The 17,617-nt window shown below is 58.7% G+C and overlaps 8 protein-coding genes across 8 annotated transcripts; 5 read left to right on the top strand and 3 right to left on the bottom strand.

Annotated features, from left to right (window-relative positions):
* Positions 1-63: 63 nt before the first annotated feature.
* CcaverHIS019_0701730 (uncharacterized protein) lies at positions 64-1,014 on the bottom strand (the record flags this gene model as incomplete). Its single annotated transcript, XM_060603587.1, has 1 exon — positions 64-1,014. One exon carries the CDS (start codon positions 1,012-1,014, stop codon positions 64-66), a length of 951 nt encoding a protein of 316 aa, XP_060459866.1.
* A 1,110-nt stretch (positions 1,015-2,124) lies between these two features.
* Positions 2,125-3,314, top strand: ERG25 (uncharacterized protein; the record flags this gene model as incomplete). The annotated part of the gene is made up of 2 exons (XM_060603586.1): positions 2,125-2,349; positions 2,502-3,314. The coding sequence occupies 2 exons, from the start codon at positions 2,125-2,127 to the stop codon at positions 3,312-3,314; spliced, it is 1,038 nt and encodes a 345-aa protein (XP_060459865.1).
* Positions 3,315-3,763: 449 nt separating this feature from the next.
* Positions 3,764-6,390, bottom strand: CcaverHIS019_0701710 (uncharacterized protein; the record flags this gene model as incomplete). The annotated part of the gene is made up of 4 exons (XM_060603585.1): positions 3,764-5,367; positions 5,401-5,803; positions 5,835-6,190; positions 6,243-6,390. The coding sequence occupies 4 exons, from the start codon at positions 6,388-6,390 to the stop codon at positions 3,764-3,766; spliced, it is 2,511 nt and encodes an 836-aa protein (XP_060459864.1).
* A 1,408-nt stretch (positions 6,391-7,798) lies between these two features.
* CcaverHIS019_0701700 (uncharacterized protein) lies at positions 7,799-8,539 on the top strand (the record flags this gene model as incomplete). The annotated part of the gene is made up of 3 exons (XM_060603584.1): positions 7,799-7,993; positions 8,088-8,387; positions 8,429-8,539. 3 exons carry the CDS (start codon positions 7,799-7,801, stop codon positions 8,537-8,539), a joined length of 606 nt encoding a protein of 201 aa, XP_060459863.1.
* Positions 8,540-8,874: 335 nt separating this feature from the next.
* On the top strand, positions 8,875-9,234 carry CcaverHIS019_0701690 (uncharacterized protein; the record flags this gene model as incomplete). The annotated part of the gene is made up of 1 exon (XM_060603583.1): positions 8,875-9,234. One exon carries the CDS (start codon positions 8,875-8,877, stop codon positions 9,232-9,234), a length of 360 nt encoding a protein of 119 aa, XP_060459862.1.
* Positions 9,235-9,506: 272 nt separating this feature from the next.
* Positions 9,507-11,036, top strand: CcaverHIS019_0701680 (uncharacterized protein; the record flags this gene model as incomplete). Its single annotated transcript, XM_060603582.1, has 1 exon — positions 9,507-11,036. One exon carries the CDS (start codon positions 9,507-9,509, stop codon positions 11,034-11,036), a length of 1,530 nt encoding a protein of 509 aa, XP_060459861.1.
* A 108-nt stretch (positions 11,037-11,144) lies between these two features.
* On the bottom strand, positions 11,145-12,184 carry CcaverHIS019_0701670 (uncharacterized protein; the record flags this gene model as incomplete). The annotated part of the gene is made up of 4 exons (XM_060603581.1): positions 11,145-11,279; positions 11,314-11,870; positions 11,948-11,978; positions 12,011-12,184. The coding sequence occupies 4 exons, from the start codon at positions 12,182-12,184 to the stop codon at positions 11,145-11,147; spliced, it is 897 nt and encodes a 298-aa protein (XP_060459860.1).
* Positions 12,185-12,922: 738 nt separating this feature from the next.
* LRO1 (uncharacterized protein) lies at positions 12,923-15,718 on the top strand (the record flags this gene model as incomplete). The annotated part of the gene is made up of 6 exons (XM_060603580.1): positions 12,923-13,231; positions 13,462-13,622; positions 13,654-13,787; positions 13,936-15,122; positions 15,198-15,485; positions 15,545-15,718. The coding sequence occupies 6 exons, from the start codon at positions 12,923-12,925 to the stop codon at positions 15,716-15,718; spliced, it is 2,253 nt and encodes a 750-aa protein (XP_060459859.1).
* Positions 15,719-17,617: the final 1,899 nt, after the last annotated feature.

The raw sequence follows: 17,617 nt of genomic DNA, 5'->3' as shown, positions 1-17,617 counted from the left end.
CAAGAGGCGACCGAGGCGCGCTGGGCACGCCGCTCGCTTGCTCACGCCCCGCTCACGCCCCGCTCACTTGGCCATTTCCTGGGCCTGGCGCTCCTTGGACTTGCGCGCCCGCTCCTCCTCCTTAAGCCTGCGTGCCTCCTTGCGCTCATCGCGAGCCTTGCGCTTCTCAACGCCACCCACAACAATCTTGGCCCTCGCCTCGGTAATGACGCTCTCCTTTGGCGTCCAGTGCTGGATCCAGAGTCCGCGGCTCTGCTCGTCGTCCTTCCACCTTTTCGCAACGTCCGCCACGCCCTCTTCGAACATTTCGAGAATCTTCATCTTGCGTTCGTCGGGTATGCGTTGCTTCTTGCCTCCCGAGTTGGAACGCAGCGCAAACACAATATGCACGCGGTCGCCCTTCTTGAGCAGGTCGACCGCTGTGTCAATCTTGTGAAGTACGTCTCCGTCGGCAGCCCCCCAACCCATCTGGAGTTCCTTGTCATCGACGGCCAGGCGCTTCGAGAGACGGACCTTCTCGTCGTGTTCACGCTCCTTGCGTTTCTCCTCGGCATTGTTGACAATCTTGACAACGGGTGGGTCCACCTGTACGCAGATGATCGATTCGGTCGACAGGTCGATCGAGTCAATAATAGGTGCGAGAGGGAGAAGCTCGGACAGCTTCTTGTCCTCGCCGACAAGCTGCACCATCTCAAAGGGGATGTCGTGGTTGCGCGAAAGGATTGGGTCGATCGTCTCCGCAATGTCCTCCTCCTCGGCTGCCTCCTCATAGGCTTGCTCACGCCTGTCGGCGTCGCGCATTGCACGGGGACGTGCGAAAGCTGCACGTGATCCGCCAAGGCCATATGCCGTAGGACCACTTGGACGGCGCTTGGGCTGCTCTGTGACGAAGGATGACGTCGACAGCGGCGCCGCGCCTGGAGCGGATGTAAGGGGGGTGAGGCGGGCCGCGGCGGTCGGACCGAGGCGAGTTGAGAATACACGCCGCAGCGTCAGGGCGGCGAGGGCGGGCATGGTTGATGTGTGGTTGGAAAGTGTTGTGTTGTGTTGTGGTGGTGGTGGTGAGCCATGAGCCAACGACGTCAGCGGTCAACCAGGTGCAGTCGACTCCGGAGATCTGGTAGGTGGCAGTTTGACAACCTCCACTCTACGGCCTCCACCTTGCTCACTGCTCATTGCTCATCACTGGTGATCCGATGATGAAGCCATCATGAAACGATGCTCTGCCTTACTTGCATCTTTACATCTATCCCGATCACTAACACCAGTTGTACTAATCTGACGCATGTCACTGAGTAACAATCGGTAGGCTGGTTTGGGATTTGGGTAGTACATGGCCGATGCCGGGCCGTCCACGCGGTTCCTCGGCGACTTTGGATGTGCCATGCCCTGCGATGCCGACGTGCCGACAGTCGTTCCATATCTGACGCGTTGCGGATTGTGCGCAATGCATGCTCAAGGAGGTCGAGGATGCCACAAGGTGGTGCCATGTTTATTGTTCTTTGAACAGTGTGCATGGATCGGATGGATCCAGGGTGGGGAACAAGGCCGAGGGCAATGAGGCTGACGTTTGGACACTTGATGTGCCTGGTCGGCCACAAGCGGGCACAAAGAGAAATTTTGGTCCCGACCGAGGTTTGACCCGGTATGGGAATGGGATTTGGGGGGCAAGGGGGTCTTGACCCAAGCGACGAAAGCGCCATCGTTCGACGCGTTGATTGCCTTTGAACCAAGATAAAAAAAGGTATTAAGGATGACTAAAAAGGACTAATGGGCCATAAAGGGAGACAAGTAAACTACACTAATCTGACCCGGCTTTGTCAAGGGTTTAACCCTGTTGTTGTATCCTGGGCTCCTGGGGTTGGGATGGGGTGGCACGATAGCAGGTCCCGGACCCTGTAGACGTGTTTTTCCACGCAATGCTCACCAACTACTTGGTCCATTTAACTGACTCTTTAACGTGCTCAGTCACGCCAAAGACAACCATCTACCTTGTTCTCTCTTCGTCTCCTCCCCTTTTCCGACCGTTTCATTCTTTAAACCTTGGGACTCTTCTTTAGAACCTTTCAACAGTCCTCTTCCTCGACACAGCCAAGCCTACCTCCCTCAACCACACGCGACAACATGGCCGCCGCAGCCTACGACGTCGCGATGGACTACTTGTACAAGTACGCGCCAGGCGTTGCCGAGCATCTCGTCATCTCCAACGCCACAACCACCAAGGAGCAACTCTATGGCGACATTGCTCTCTCGTCGCTCAACTGGTTGGAACGCCTCTGGGCAGAATACTACATCTACATGGGCAACGCCATTCTTGCCACTGGTCTCATGAGCTTCCTCCTCCACGAGGTGAGTCTTTGGTTTGGTGCACGGGGAGCTGCCGAGGCCTCGGTGTGCACAGGGCGTAAGAATTGTTACGACGTCGTACGGTAGCCCCACGCGCCGCCTTCCACCGCTCCCCAACCCCAATCCACCACACAGCAAATACTCACACACACCAGATTGTCTACTTTGGTCGCTCGATTCCATGGCTCATCATTGACGCCATCCCGTTCTTCCACAAGTGGAAGCTCCAGCCCAACAAGAAGATTACCAAGGAGCAGATCTGGAAGTGCACAAAGGTCGTTCTCATCACCCACTTCACCTGCGAGGCTCCCCTCATCTGGCTCTTCCACCCGATCTGCTGCTACTTTGGCATGGCGACCCACCAGGTTCCTTTCTCGTCACCCTGGCTCATGGCTGCCCAGATTGCCGTCTTCTTCGTCTTTGAGGACATGTTCCACTACTGGGCTCACCGTGGTCTTCACTGGGGTCCCCTCTACAAGAACATCCACAAGCTTCACCACGAGTTCTCGGCGCCCATTGGCCTTGCTGCCGAGTACGCTCACCCTCTCGAGGTCATGATTCTGGCCCAGGGCACCATCTCGGGCCCCTTCCTCTACTGCCTCTTCCGCAATGACCTGCACATCTTGACCGTCTACGTCTGGGTCACCCTCCGTCTCTTCCAGGCCGTTGACGCTCACTCGGGCTACGACTTCCCCTGGTCGCTCCGCCACTTCCTCCCCTTCTGGGCCGGCGCCGACCACCACGACTTCCACCACATGGCCTTTGTCAACTGCTACTCGACCTCGTTCCGCTGGTGGGACTACTCGCTCGGCACCGACGCCAAGTACCACGCCTACAAGGCTCGCGTTGCTGCTGCCAAATCCGCCGAGCGTGAGAAGGTTCGCGAGCGCGAGCTCGAGCTGGTTGAGAAGGAGGGCCAGGAGGCCGAGCGCATCGTCGAGTCGTACGCCAAGCGCAAGACGGCTTAGGCGGTCGACTTGACTTTACGACTATGCGGCGGCAAGGCCTAGCCACGACCGCACGTACCACAGGCGACTGCGCTGCGGCGCACGCGCAGCGCCATTCGCTTTTCGGTGCTATAGAGCAGCGCTTCTTCCCGGGCACTGTGCCGACATACCCTATACCAACTATATCAGCAATGTATGCGATACTTTAGATTAACCCGCGGAGCGGTTGATCGAGTGGAAGGCAGGCCCGTAGGGGCAGTTGGCTAACCCAAAGCCATGGATGGGTACGAATCTGGGTAAATGATTAACCCAGGGGTGGGGGGATCATGGGAACGCCCAGCCCATCCATGCCCACTCGTTCCCCTACAAAACCATGATGATGAAACCATGATTCCCATACATACAATCTAGAATCTAGACAAAACGGATATGACAGGCTCTAGGGAGCAACATGAAAGGCCGGGGCTGGATCATGGAGATTTGGTCTGCGGGGGAATGGACACCGGATCTGAGGGGGTGGGGTAGTTGATCGTTGGCGCCGAGGGCATAGACGTCAAAGGCGAGAAGGGGGCTATGGGAGGAAGGCTAGGGGGCGGGGTCTGAGCTGGCTGCGGCACAGCAGTTGCAAACTTCGTCGGGGACAGGCGCGACGACTTGGTCGGGGACCAGCGCGAAGCCTTGGGCGGCGACACGCTGGGCGGGAGGGCGACCGACAAGGGCTTGGGTGACTTGGCCGCGGTCGGCGCCGGGAGGATGGGTGAGGATGGGAGGTGGCCAGGAGACGCGGGCCTCAGGAGCGGCGAGACGGGCCGCAAGTTCGACAGCTTGGCGGATATCGAGCTGGATATCGAGTTGGAGTGGTTGCGGGTGTAGGTTGGCTTGACGATGGGCTCGTACGAGATGCGCACAAAGAGGGTCGCGAAGAGGAAGCGTGAGCGCGAGTTGTCCTCGAGCGGGAGGTAGCGGAACCCGCAGCCGGGGTTGGTGAGGGGGCGACACCATTGCGCGAGCGTGCCGCCACGCGAGCCCTTGATCGTGAGCTTGAGGATCACAAGGGAGAGGCAAGAGGGAACCGATGTCACATTGAATTCGAGTGTCTGGTCCCAACGAGGGCTCAGACCGCCGTCCTTGAGGTAACGCGTCTCATATTCGTCCTCCCCGATAGTCGCCTCGACATACATCCCGTCCGTAGGGGGGAGGCGCTGCGCAGATATGATCCGCAAGCGCACGCGATACTGGACGGGCACCTCGGGTGTCTTCTGGCGCAGAGCTAGCGGCTTGAGCACGTACCCGTTGTCGTGGAACATTGCGTGGTTCCACAGGCTCCCCTCGTCGAGCGTCTGGTAGTTGATTGCTACCATCTGGGCGCCAATCTCCCAGAATGGACGCGGGTCAAAGTTGGACGAGCTGAGCCGCACCGCCTTGGGGTACACGCGCGACATGTGGGTAAAGTTGTGCTTGATCCAGTCTGCTTGTTGCCCATCACGGAGGATCTTCTGGGCTGTGCGCTCCGAAACCGAGAACATGTGGTTCGACTCGTAGTTGACCAGCTTGGAGAAGCCCTGGTATTTTACGCCGGCGGTATAGATCGGCAAGTCGGAGAGCGATCGGTGGATCCCGAGCTTGGGCTGCTTGGTCTTCTCACCGCCAGAGAAAGACAGCCGCTTGGCGAGCTTGACAAACGACGAATCAGACTCGGTGGCCGTCGAGTCCGACGTCGAGTCAGAGGTGGGAGACGACGAGAGCGTCACCGCTCTAGTCGGCGGCTTGGGCTGGACGGCCGCCTTGGACTTGACGAGCACGCGGCCCTTGAGGTCTTCGGGGCTGGGAATGCCATCTACATCATCCAGCGGCTCCGTCACGAGCAGATCGCCAAAGACGTCCTTGATCGTCTTGGCCAGGCGCTCCTGCTGCTGCACCGAACATCGCACCTCGAGCGACAAGATGACGGGGTACGGTGACGCGACGAACGCGTACTTTTTGATCGCCTGGCATACGTCGAGGATCGGGACACTGGACGTGATCGTGTTCCCATGGTACACGACAGGGTCCGTGTCGCCGTTATGCACGTCGACTATGGGTCAGTAACTTTCAGACTGTGACGCACTCTCGACGGAGCGGCACCCATCTAGCAGCACGCGGATGTATCCCTCAACTGTGCTGTCCCCACGCCATTGCCCAGCAACCAGATACGTGTTATGGCTGCTGGCGATAAAATACTCTGGGAGTGGGCGGCTAAAGTCCTCGACTGGTTTGGGGATGTTATCTGGCGAGGCGAGGTATGACGAAAGGGCCTCTGACGTCCAGAGGTCCGACTTGGCGTCGGCAAAGCGATCGTAGAGAAGGTTGAACTGGTCGTCGGTGAGGTCCTCCTTCTGGACATCGCGGAGGAAGTTGCGTGCCTTATCGCGGGTCATGTCACCCCCAAGGGCCTCGAACAGTTCGCCAAGCTCGGGGCGCGTCTGCACCTCGCGCACGAGGCGGCGGAAGTTGCCCATGTCGAGTGGAAACTACATCAGCCAACCCCCCTGCAAGCCGTACCTGGTAGTTGGCGAGGTGAGTGGGACCGACGTTGAGTCCAAGCGAGTGACAAAGGCTCGTGGCCGTGCGCGCGTCGATCTTGCTCACTCCGGTGGGCCAAAGCTGCTTGATGAAGAGCAGGTCAGGGTCGGTCGCAGGACCATGCTGCATCCCGCTCACGACGCGATCGGACGCGGCGCTCACGAGGTCGTTGAGCGTGTCGCTCCATAGCGCGTAAATGTCGTCGGTGTGCGCGATGAAGTGCACGACTTTCCACTGCTTGTCTCTCACGTGAACGATTGTGATCCAGCGCGCGCCGTCATATTGGTCTGTTGGGGAGACGCCGAGTCGCAGCTCGCGGATGTTACGGATCTCGACTGGGCATTAGGTTGGAGGGAAGGCGAAGATGCAAGGTGAGTGAGAACGCACCCTTTCCGCCCTTGAGTGAGGGCCAAGTGATGGCAGTGGGCGAGAGGGTGACGATGACGGGCTTGACCTTCTTGGACGACACCTTGAGCATGGGCACTCCATTTGCAAGTTGCGGTGGTAGCTCGGCGGCTCCTGTTATGTCTGCCATATTGGCGATATGACAGACAGAGAGATTGTGCAATTGAGATTAAGAGCTGCAAGTGTGCGTTATATGTTGAAAGGAATGTATTATTCTGTTCCACGTACGAGATCCAAAGTGTGTATCCAAGGTTAGTGGAATAGTCGGAACCGAATTGTATAGGTTGTTGAATCCTCTTTGGGTGGGATCCTGTGACGCAACTACAGGAACTGCGGAAGTGGAGGTCGTGGATCGTGGGTCGAGGGGTGGAGGGGCGAGAAGAGAGGGAAGAGAGGGGCAGAGAGGGCAGAGAGGGCGATGCGATGCGATGCGGTGCCAAGATTCCATCAATAGCGGAATTGATCGACAAGCCGGAACTGTATTTACCATTCAGTTCGAATCCTAGGTCCAGCCTAGACTTTTGCAACCCTCACCTCAGGCACAGTCAACAAAATCAGTTAACATTTGACCCAAAGAGCCAACCACCCACCTTCCTCATCACTTCGCTTTCTCCCTACCTCCATCAACATCCTCGGATCCACTATACAGTCACATCCGAGCCGCGCTCACACCATACTCGCTTGAGTCGCTTGGATTGTCTGACGGCTACGGATCTGCGATCATTGGGATGAGATGATAGAGACAGCGCTACTCATTCCGCATGAGCGCTCGTGGGCTCATGTGCAATCACGGCATTTGATCCCCATATTATGCTGCAGACTACGCCCGACCATACCCCGGGCGGTACTTGTGCAGCTCACAGCTCATTATGAGCCATGAGCCATGAGCCACGAACCGACGCACAGACTCGGCCTTTTTGCCACGCGGGAGAGGCGAAGCGTGAGGGGAACAAGGCTCATCATCGTTGGTTGACGCCAGCCACATTCCCCATCACCTATCGGGTCGTTGAGGACTGACGTTCAAGTGGCCTCGACGCGCCGCAAAACTGACCTAGAGATGCGGGGTAGCCGACGCCACACAACCGATCAATGTCACTGTGTCGTTGTGCTTCTTGACTCCACTCACCTCAACCTCACCCACCTCCAGCCTGACCTCCCAATGATCGCCGGTTCGCGCTGATCGCGAGCTCCTCCCGACCTCACCCGTCTCCAAGTCCCTGCAACCGCAGCCCCGGATCGTCACACCCCCGGCCCCACTGTTCCCCTCATTGCGACGCCTGACCTGGCGAAACCAGGACTAGGATTGGCCGAGCGCTTGGGACACTCAAGTTCCTCAGGTGACTCACGCTGGCTCTCCAGTCAAGACCGAGCAGCGAGCCAGCAGCCTACCACCTTACCTTCGCCCTACAGCTAGCTGATCTTCTCACCACTGCCACCGAGCGCACTGCGCACTGTGCGCCTCTGGCAGACTATAAACTCTTGCGCAGCTCATAGAGCTGCGCCCCACCAACCACCACAGCCAGTTCAGTCCCGTCACCATGTCGTTCGCCGCCCTCCAGCCCCTCGTCGAGGGCAACCAGATTTGGGTCCAGGCCGCCAACGAGATGGACCCGGCGTTCCTCACCACCCTTTCCAAAGGCCAGGCTCCCAACGTCCTCTGGATTGGGTGCGCCGACTCGCGGATCCCCGAGACGACTATTTGTGGCGGCAAGCCCGGCGACATCTTTGTTCACGTACGTTAACCCGTTGGCTCGTTGGCCCCACCTTGGGCCCAGAGGGAATGGGGACGTCCCATTCCGCAATCGTTGACTCTGACGCTGATACCAGCGCAACATTGCCAACCAGTTCCACCTTGAGGACAACTCGGCCAACGCTGTGCTCAACTACGCCGTCCTCCACCTTGGCGTGACGCAGGTCGTTGTTGTCGGCCACACCGCTTGTGGCGGCTGCAAGGCGGCTTTCGGCTCGGCCGCGCCCGCCGCCGACGCCCCCGTGCCCGAGCACCCGCTCATGGCGTTCCTTGACCCCCTCATCAAGCTCCGCCACTCGCTCCCCGCGGACGCGACCATTGACGACCTCACCCGCGAGAACGTCCGCGTCGGTGTCCAGAACCTCACTCAGTCGTCGGTGCGTCTCATGTGTATTTTCAGTGGAGCTAACGCCACCAGACCATCAACGAGGCGTGGGCCCTTGGTAAGCAGGTCTACGTCCATGGCTGGATCTACGACCTCGCGTCCGGCCGTCTCTCGGACCTGGGCATGACGCAGGGCCCCAAGTAGAAAATTAGACTGTTGGCCATTTAGACGACGCGTTACCGAGGCCAGTGCGGGAGAGAGATCTCGTTCCCAGGCAGCGTCGAGAGTTGGGGGTGGATTAGCTGGGGGACTAGCAGGAGTTTTTTTTTGGAATGCATCATGTGTGAAAGGGCTGCGACGGGGCCGTGTGGGGCGACGGGGTGCAGTGCGTCGGCGCTATCGTATATGATCGGCGAGGGGGGTTAAGTGAGGTGTGGCTGATGGCATTGGCGTGTCAGTGTCCACCCCCCTGTTGGCCCAATGTTGGTTGCCATCAATTGACGTTTCACACCCCTCTTTTATTCAGTTCGTATTTTCCTATGCGCAAGGGCCGCTCATCTTCCTCGCCTTCCAAGCCGACCCAAGACGACATGTCCGCCTGGCGCGCCCTCCCTACCGGTGTTGCGTTGCGCGTTCGCGCAACGCCACGTTCCAGCACAAACGCTGTGCGCGGTCTCGTCGATCTCCCGGGGGAAGGCACGGCTGTGAGCGTCGCGACGACCGCGCCGCCAGCCGACGGAGCTGCGAACAAGAACATCACTGCGATTCTAGCCAAGGCTCTCGGAGTGCCCAAGAGTGCAGTACGTGTTGTAGCTGGTGCAACAGGCCGGTTGAAGCGTGTTGAGGTCGACGGTGACGCCGCAGCACTGGCCGCCAAACTCGAGGATCTGTGCCGCTAGTCACCCATCACTTTTCACTTCTCACTCCTGCTCTTCTCATCGACTCCCGCATCTCCGTGTTCCTTTCCCACTCGTACCGCCGGCACTTGTCCCTGCCTTGACCTCTCATCTACTGTACTGTAGTTTGACCTGGCCCCAGCCTGGCCGCGGCAACCAAGTCAAGCATTCGACCCGGATAAACTCTACCGTAGGGGCCCCAGAACGCCATTCGAACAAAGGATCACACAACTCCAACTCCCACGCACGGTTACGTTGTCAGCAACATTCTCACAATGGGCATGGGAAGGCGGCTCCTCGTCGTCTCCCTCGCAATCATCTCCCTCGCTCTCATGTTCAACTCGTCTTCACTCATATCCATTCTCCCACTCTCGCGTACAATGTCGACCTCTGCCCCAGCCCCACGCGTCATCGTCGTCGGCTCAGGCTTAGCCGGCCTCTCTGCAGCTTACATGGCACTCGAGCGCGGCGCGCCAGTGCACCTCCTCGATCGCGCGCCCAAGCCTGGCGGCAACTCGATCAAGGCGAGCTCGGGCATCAACGGCGCTGGCACGCCCGCCCAGGCCGCGGCTGGTATCTCTGATTCACCAGAGATCTTCATGGCTGACACGACCAAGAGCGCGGGCGAGCGCTACCGCGCACCTGAGCAGGTCGTCGACCGTGCCGCTCTCATCCGCAAGCTCTCTGCGGAGAGTGCAGCCGCCGTCGCGTGGCTAGTCGACGACATTGGCGTCGACCTCAGCGTGGTCGCCGTACTCGGCGGGCATAGCGTGCCCCGCACTCACCGCGGAGGAGGCAAGCTGCCGCCAGGTGCGGCCATCGTCATGGGCCTCCTGAACAAGCTTAAGGAGAACCCGAACTTCACTCTCTCCTCTGGCGCTGAAGTGACCGACCTCATGGTCGACAGCGGCGCAGTCAAGGGCGTCAAGTACACGCGCGATGGTCAGGCTGCCAACCTTGACGGAGCAGTCGTCTTCGCAGCCGGCGGGTTTGCAGGTGACCGTACTCTGCTCGCCCAGCACCGCCCCGACCTGGCGGGGATGCCTAGCACAAACGATGACAGGCCCGGCGCCCACGCGCTGCTCGCCAACCTCGGCGTCCCCCTACTCGACATGGACAGCGTGCAGGTGCACCCGACCGGCTTTGTGGACCCCGCGAACGTGACCGCGCCAATCAAGTTCCTTGCTGGCGAGATGCTTCGTGGAGAAGGCGGCATCCTCCTGGGACCCGATGGCAAGCGTTTTACCAACGAGCTCGGCACGCGCGCCAAGGTGTCTGGTGCGATCATGGCGCGCGACCCCGATGCGAGCGACGTCGGAACGAAGCAGTGGGCGACGACGATTGTGCTGGACCCCGGGGCGAGCGAGGCGGCAAAGTCGCACATCGGGTTCTACGCCTTCAAGGGCCTGCTGCGCAAGGTGCGTGTGTCTGACCTGGACCCTGCGGTTCGCGCTAGCGTGGACGAGTACGCTGCCACCGTGCAGAGCGGGTCGGAGGATCCCTTTGGCCGCCGCTCGTACGGTAAATGGACCCTTAAGCCCGGAGACGGAGACGCCGAGGTCTACATTGGCCAGGTGACGCCGGTGACACACTTTACGATGGGCGGAGCAGCTATCAACACGGGCGCTCGCGTCCTCCGCCCAGAGGGCGGGGATATGACCCCCGTACCGGGTATCTGGGCTGCGGGCGAGATCACAGGCGGCGTGCACGGCGACAACCGCCTCGGAGGGAGCAGTTTGCTCGAGTGTGTTGTGTTCGGACGTACTGCAGGCACGGCGGCCGCGGCAGACGTCAAGCGTGACTAGTAAAGGATAGTGTAAACAGCATGTAAATCATCTGAAGTTGGCCAAAGGGTATACCTATAACATGGGAATCTCTGCCTACCTGAGCTACCAAGTTGCCTACAGAGTCACCTACACAAACTTCCAGTCGTACTCGGAGTGGCCGACCTCGGGAGCGAGCTTGCGCCAGTTGGTGAGGTACGCGTCGCGGCGTGCCTTAGTAACGGAAAGGAGGGTAGGCCAGTACGTCTTGTGGTCGTACGTGAACTGCCCATCAGCACATCCTGTTGTGTAAACTTACGTCGAGGGAGCCGCCGCACTCCTTAGTGAGCCCGCTAGCCTGGAACTGACCGTCGGCCACAGCCTGCTCTCCCGTCTTGGTAATAGTCCTCTCCTTTGCCTCCCCAATAAACGGCCACACCATATTAACGAAGGCGCGCATAGCCCACCCCATATCCTGGAGCATGGTCAAGCTAGGCTGACGTGGGTAATGGACATCGTAGACCTGGAGCATGTCCTTTGTCTGGCCGAGGCTGGGCTTGGGACCCTGCTGCTTGCCTCCAAAGTTGAAGACTGTGCAGACTTGCTGTGCGCCGGCGGGGGTGAGGTCCATCATCCTCTCGAGAAGGAAGACGTTCTGCACCATCTCCCTATCGTCGAGGGGGAGGAGGTTGCGGGCCATCCACACGTAGTTTACGGGCCGCAAGCCGTTCCAGCCCGCGATGTAGCGGGTCGCGTTTGCGGTCTCGCGCTCGGCGATGGCCGCGGTGGCGTCGATGTCGTACAGGTTCAACTTGCGGCGCCAGGATAGGGTCGCTTCGAGGCGGGTGATGGCCGCGTCCGGGTCGCCGTGGGTTACTAGGATTAGCAAAAGAGAGACCAAAGGCGATGCGCTCAAGGAGTCCCAGGTTGAACTCCTCAAAGCAAGCACTCACCAACGAGGTAGCGCAGCAGCGTCTCCTCCGACTATCGTTAGCGTCGCTCCATATAAGACTCACCAGCCACATCTTCTCGCGCTCAGTCAACTCGCTCCCCTCGAGCTTGAACCCCTTAAAATGGGCCTTGAACTTGTCGAGAGCAGCCTTCTGTGCGCCCGTAACCACGGGGCGCGGCTCGGAGGGGGGCGCAGCGAGGATGGCCTCAACCTGGGCAGCGGTGGTGGTGATGGTCATTGCGAGTAATGTATGTGTGTGGGTATGTAGCGGGCGAGATGGTATGCACTGAACACGAAGTAGACTGGCTTTAAAGTAGTTGCACAAGAGTAGGAGGTCATCTCGGCGATCAATTCACCGGCAGCGGCAGCCGGAACGCCAGCCGGTCTGTCGGAATGCGGCACAGGCCACTGGGCATGGCGATTGCTGCCCGCGCGCTAGGCCAGGGTATCGTCTGCTCTGCCGTGGGGCCAGGAGCACGTGATGCACCTGCCTCTGCGTGGAAGTGACTAGCCAGCCCATGCTACATGGGCAGACCAGCTTATCTGCACATTGTCAATTGTCAAGTCACCGGCAGACCGGGTAGTGTTTCGGGTAGTGGCGTGGCGAGGCGTGGGGATGCGCAGGGACCTGTTACCATCTCAGCTATCGTAGCTTGAAAATCTAACTTTAGGCCAACAGTCAGTCTATGGGGACCCCTGTTTCGCAGAAATGAGACTCTGTATGTTTCCGGAGATAGCTTCATAGTCCTCCTAGTGTTTGCCAAGACCTCTGAGGATGAGAATGGTGCACGTCCTCGGCGCCCGCCCTTTTCCGCATCGGTGGCCGACTGTACAAGTCGCATCCCTCCAGCCCTCCGGCCATCCGGGGCACCTTTGACAATTACGTCATACCCTTATTTGGGTACTATCCCGTTGTCGCGCTGTCGCGTCAACGCGAAAAGTTGATGTCTTCTTCTCACCCACCACAGCCACCACAATGCCACCGAGAAAGAGGCACTCCAAGAAGCACAACGACGGAGATAAAGTCGACACGGACAAGGGCAAGGGAAAGGACGAGGGCTCGGGAGTCCCCCGCATCCTCGTGCCGGACGAGACGTCATCCTCGGGCCCTCCGTCTGGCGATACCTCGGCCGCATCGAGTACCCTCCACACGCCGATGGGGACGCCGTTTCCTGTTACGGGAGAGGGGCAACCGCAATCCCGTAACTTGAGGCAGCGGTTTGCGGAGATGACCCGCGATATTGGCAAGGCTGGGGAGGAGCTGAGTGTGAGGATTCGGCGGAAGGTGAGTTGCGGGAGTTAGTTGGAGGGGAAGGAGAGTGGTGGGTGGTTGGTGGGTGTGGAAGGGAGCGGATTGGAAAGTGGTGTCAAGGACGTATGGGGCCGCAAGAAGGATGAGAAAAGTGGGAAGGGAAGGAAGTAAATGGAGACGGAGTGATGTAGGGAAAGAAGGAGGGAAGGAGCAAGGAGGAGGGAAGATGCTAAGCCTACAACGCAGCCACAGACTCACCCCAGGCCGACGGCAACTTTAAAGTCGTTGCACCTGGAACACCTTACGACGAGATAGAGTTACACGACATAGACCATCCGAGCCACAAGAAGCACCACGCGGGCCACCAAGAGAAGCAAGCGGGTTGGAAGAAGTGGTTTGTGGGACGGAGAGTACTGTTCCCACTGTGAGCCACCGCCGAGATACGGCTGACCCAGCGCGTTCCTTCTCGGCATGGCCGCTGTGTGGACAGCCACCCAGCCTGACCTGTTGGGCGGCGAGATGACGGATCTGTGGCCCATGCTGCAGAGCGACATGAGTAACTTTCTCGGCAACATGTCGATGCTGGATTGTGAGTGCGGCTTGGGTGGGAGTTTGGGAGAAGATATGGTGCAGTGAGAGAGAGAGTAAGGTGTCATTGTGACTATGAGTGGCAACGATGGGATCGGTTGTGTGCTGCTTGCCAACGAAGGGTCACCCCGCACACACCCTAACTGTAGCCGCCAAAAAGGCCATCTTCGAAACGCGTGATTTTACTGTGGGCGACTCACTCCACCAAGAGCTCGGACTCGCAGCCAAGCACCCCGTGATTATGATGCCCGGCGTTGTGACGTCGGGGCTGGAGAGTTGGAGCACGGATCCGATTGCTCGCTCGTGGTTCCGCTTACGGCTGTGGGGCACGAGCACGATGATCCGCGCCGTCCTGACGGACAAGGAGCGGTGGGTCGAAGCGATGGCGATCGACCTTGAGACTGGCCTCGACCCACCTGGTCACCGCGTGCGCGCGGCTCAGGGGCTGGACGCGGCGAGCGAGTTCATCCAGGGATACTGGGTGTGGCAGAAGGTTGTACAGAACCTGGCTACGATCGGGTACGACCCAAGCAACATGGACCTAGCGGCGTACGACTGGCGCGTCGCCTTTTACAACCTCGAGGTGCGGGACGCGTACCTCTCCCGGCTCAAGGACCGGATTGAGCTCATGCACAAACTCTCAGGGGAGAAAGTCGTGCTCGTGTCGCATAGCATGGGCGGCTCCCTTATGCTCTACTTCCTCAAGTGGGTCGAGGCCAAGCCGGACGCGCTCGGGTTTGGCGGTGGTGGCGGACCCCGTTGGGTTGAAGATCACCTCGAAGCCTGGGTCAACGTTGCCGGCACGTTACTCGGCGTGCCCAAGGCCATGACCGCGTTCATGAGCGGCGAGATGCGCGACACAGTCGAGATCAACCCCCTCGGTTCGTACGTGCTGGAAAAGTTCTTCTGCCGCAAGGAACGCGCCGACCTGTTCCGCCGCTGGCCGGGCGCGAGCTCGATGTACATGAAGGGCGGCGAGCGGATCTGGGGTGATTTGGACGGAGCGCCAGACGACCCAGCCAATGCCACCGACACGTACGGCCGTTTCTTCTCGTTCCGCGAAACCGCGTCTACCAGCGAAAAGGACATGAACCGCTCAACAATATACCCCAACCTCACAGCTGAGGAGACGGTGCCCTACATTCTCGAGCACACGAGCGACACGTACCAGCGAATGTTTGAGAGCAACTACAGTGTGGGCTTTGAGACGGACCCGAGGCAGCTGCGCAAAAACGCCAAGGACCACTCAAAATGGAGCAACCCTCTCGAGGTCGAGCTCCCACAGGCGCCGAGTATGAAGATTTACTGTCTATATGGACATGGCAAGGAGACCGAGGTGAGCGGCGAGGGAGCTGTGATTCAGGTCACCTGAATGCTGCTACTCCAACTCCAGGCAGACGGCTGACCACAGCGCGCGTACTGGTATGTCAAGGGCGAGTACGAGGAGGGTGAGGGTCGCGACGCGCCGGATTCACAGTGCGATGTGGGTGATTCCGGGTGCGAACGCACGCCCGGAGACTTTCCCCTCGCGCGCAACCACCGCATTGACAACGACGTGACTGTCAAGGGTACGCGGCCCGAGGTGCGGTCTGGTGTCAAATTTAGCGACGGCGACGGAACGATTGCAACAGCGAGCCTCGGCGCCATGTGTGTCCGCGGGTGGAAAGGCAAGACCAAGTGGAACCCGGCTGGCGTGAAGGTGGTTACGCGGGGTGAGTTTTCAAACGAGATGCGCTGACCTCTGAATTCCTTCACCAGCCGGAGGCGCTGGATTTGCGCGGCGGCGCGCTGACTAGCGACCATGTGGACATTCTCGGCAGTTCGCCGCTGAACGAGGCGATCCTGAAGATTGTGGGCGGGCGGGGCGATCTTGTGAAACCGCACATTGGGAGTGACATTGAGCGCTATGTCGAGAAGATGAAGTGGGACTAGGAGTAAGGGTAGACGATGCCAACCTACGCGTGAGTATACGTAACTGCTTTTCTAGGCCCCAAGGTTTGCGTGGGACGCGACCATGATTGAGGGCATTGAGGGGATTGAGGGGGCACGCACGGTGCAACGAGGCGGACCGAAGCGGACGGTTCCGGCTTGCGGCTTCCAGATGGAGGTTGCTTATGGGGATTATGCATTATTATGCATCGTGTAATTGAACACTGAATTGGGTTGGTTTTATGGTTTGCTTGACGACGGTACGACGGGTCATTACTGTGCTGGTTGTAAAGGACGCTGTAACGTTTCAGTGGTGGGAGCGTTTCAGGACCGATTGAAAATTCGGCAAACAACCAATTCAACCAACAACCACTCAACCAAACATGGCCAAAACATCCCACTCCGACGGAACACGACAAAGTTGGGTATTGGACGGTATTGCGCACTCCTATTTCGGCAAACACGCAAACAACAAATGTCTACATGTCTTCCTCGGACATGCGGACAAACACATGCCAAGGCGGAGTGCATGGCCTCAGGCAAGGTCTTGGTTTCTTGGCTTTTGGCTCCTGGCTCTTGGCTCTTGGCTCCGGTATGGGGCGTAGGGACACATGTCCAAACACCAGCCACATGTGGCTTGAACTCGTATGCCCAGCTGCCGAGCTGCTATTCTCTGAATGTAGCAGCTGCGGAGCGCAGTAAACAAGCCCTGCAAAAAAGCGCGACTGATGTCTCGGCGTTCTCGGCAGCAGCTCGGTAGCTTGTTGTAAGCCATCGTAAGCGCCTTTGAATGTAATGGCAGTCTTCCGTAGCTGCCACATGACCGCTCATGACCGCCCGGAATAGCCCGTGATGAGGCCTGCAGGGGCTAGATCGCAGCAATCTTTCCCACTGATAGTCGATGGCCGACGTCGTCCCGCCGCCATCTGACGCTGACGCTGACATTTATAATAGCTAAAAGCTATCATATCATTATCATGGGATTGTAATTTGCCATTGCCACACTCAGCACCGATCGCAGCGTCACGTGCGGACAGCATTGCAGAATTGCCGTGGATTGTGACGTACCAAACGCCAAGCCAGCCATCCCGGCGACATCCTTTCATCTTTCGGAGCGCTCCTGTTGACACGGTCTTGACGGGGAATGGCGGTGCTCCAAGTCAGGCTCGGCAATGACGACGGCGGCGCCGGAGAAATCCTATTACAGTACAATGTTCTGCTCGCCATTGGGTCCAAAGAGTGCCTGAGAGCTCGCCTTCAGGTCTTCAGGATTCGACGTCCGAGGTGCCTGCAGGAATACTATGTTGGTATGGTATGTTTTCATCTGCCAGATGGTGCGAGCAATGGTATCCGTGCTCCCGTTAGGTTGGCGTGACCACTGTAGCGCCCTTTGTTGGGATCAGCAGGTCCCCAACAGAGTAAAGCGCTTCGCTTCAGAGCCTCATAGCATGGTAGCTGGCAGTAAAGCTAGAGCTAGGATTAACCGCTTTTTTCAGAGGGCGTTCTCATTATCTTGTTCATGGCCTATTGCCTTGGCGTACGGGTGTGTTGACGGATGAGCGTGTTGTTTACATCGTCAAGCACTTAAAGTGGTTGAAACTGAGGAGGCAAAGGGACCTGGATGTAATGCTTCAAACTGCACCAAGGATCCAAGCATCAAAGGAGGCTTAAGGGAAGGAAACCGGCAAATCCCTCAATATTGAACCCTGAAATCTGGTGGATTTCCCCCTCGTTCCCCTCGTCCCTCGTCCCCTGCGTTCCTTCACTCTTGGTCATCCAGCCCCCCCCCCCCCCCCCCCAACTCTGGAGACCTTGCAATCTCTGACCGTCTTGCTCTGCAGTGTACGGGTGTGTTCCCCGTTCTGAGCCTCAGTCCCTCTACAGTACATATTCGCCCTTATA

Source organism: Cutaneotrichosporon cavernicola, assembly GCF_030864355.1.
Source record: "Cutaneotrichosporon cavernicola HIS019 DNA, chromosome: 7a".
Taxonomy (NCBI): Eukaryota; Fungi; Basidiomycota; class Tremellomycetes; order Trichosporonales; family Trichosporonaceae; genus Cutaneotrichosporon; species Cutaneotrichosporon cavernicola.
This window is presented reverse-complemented; position numbering and strand designations above follow the sequence as displayed.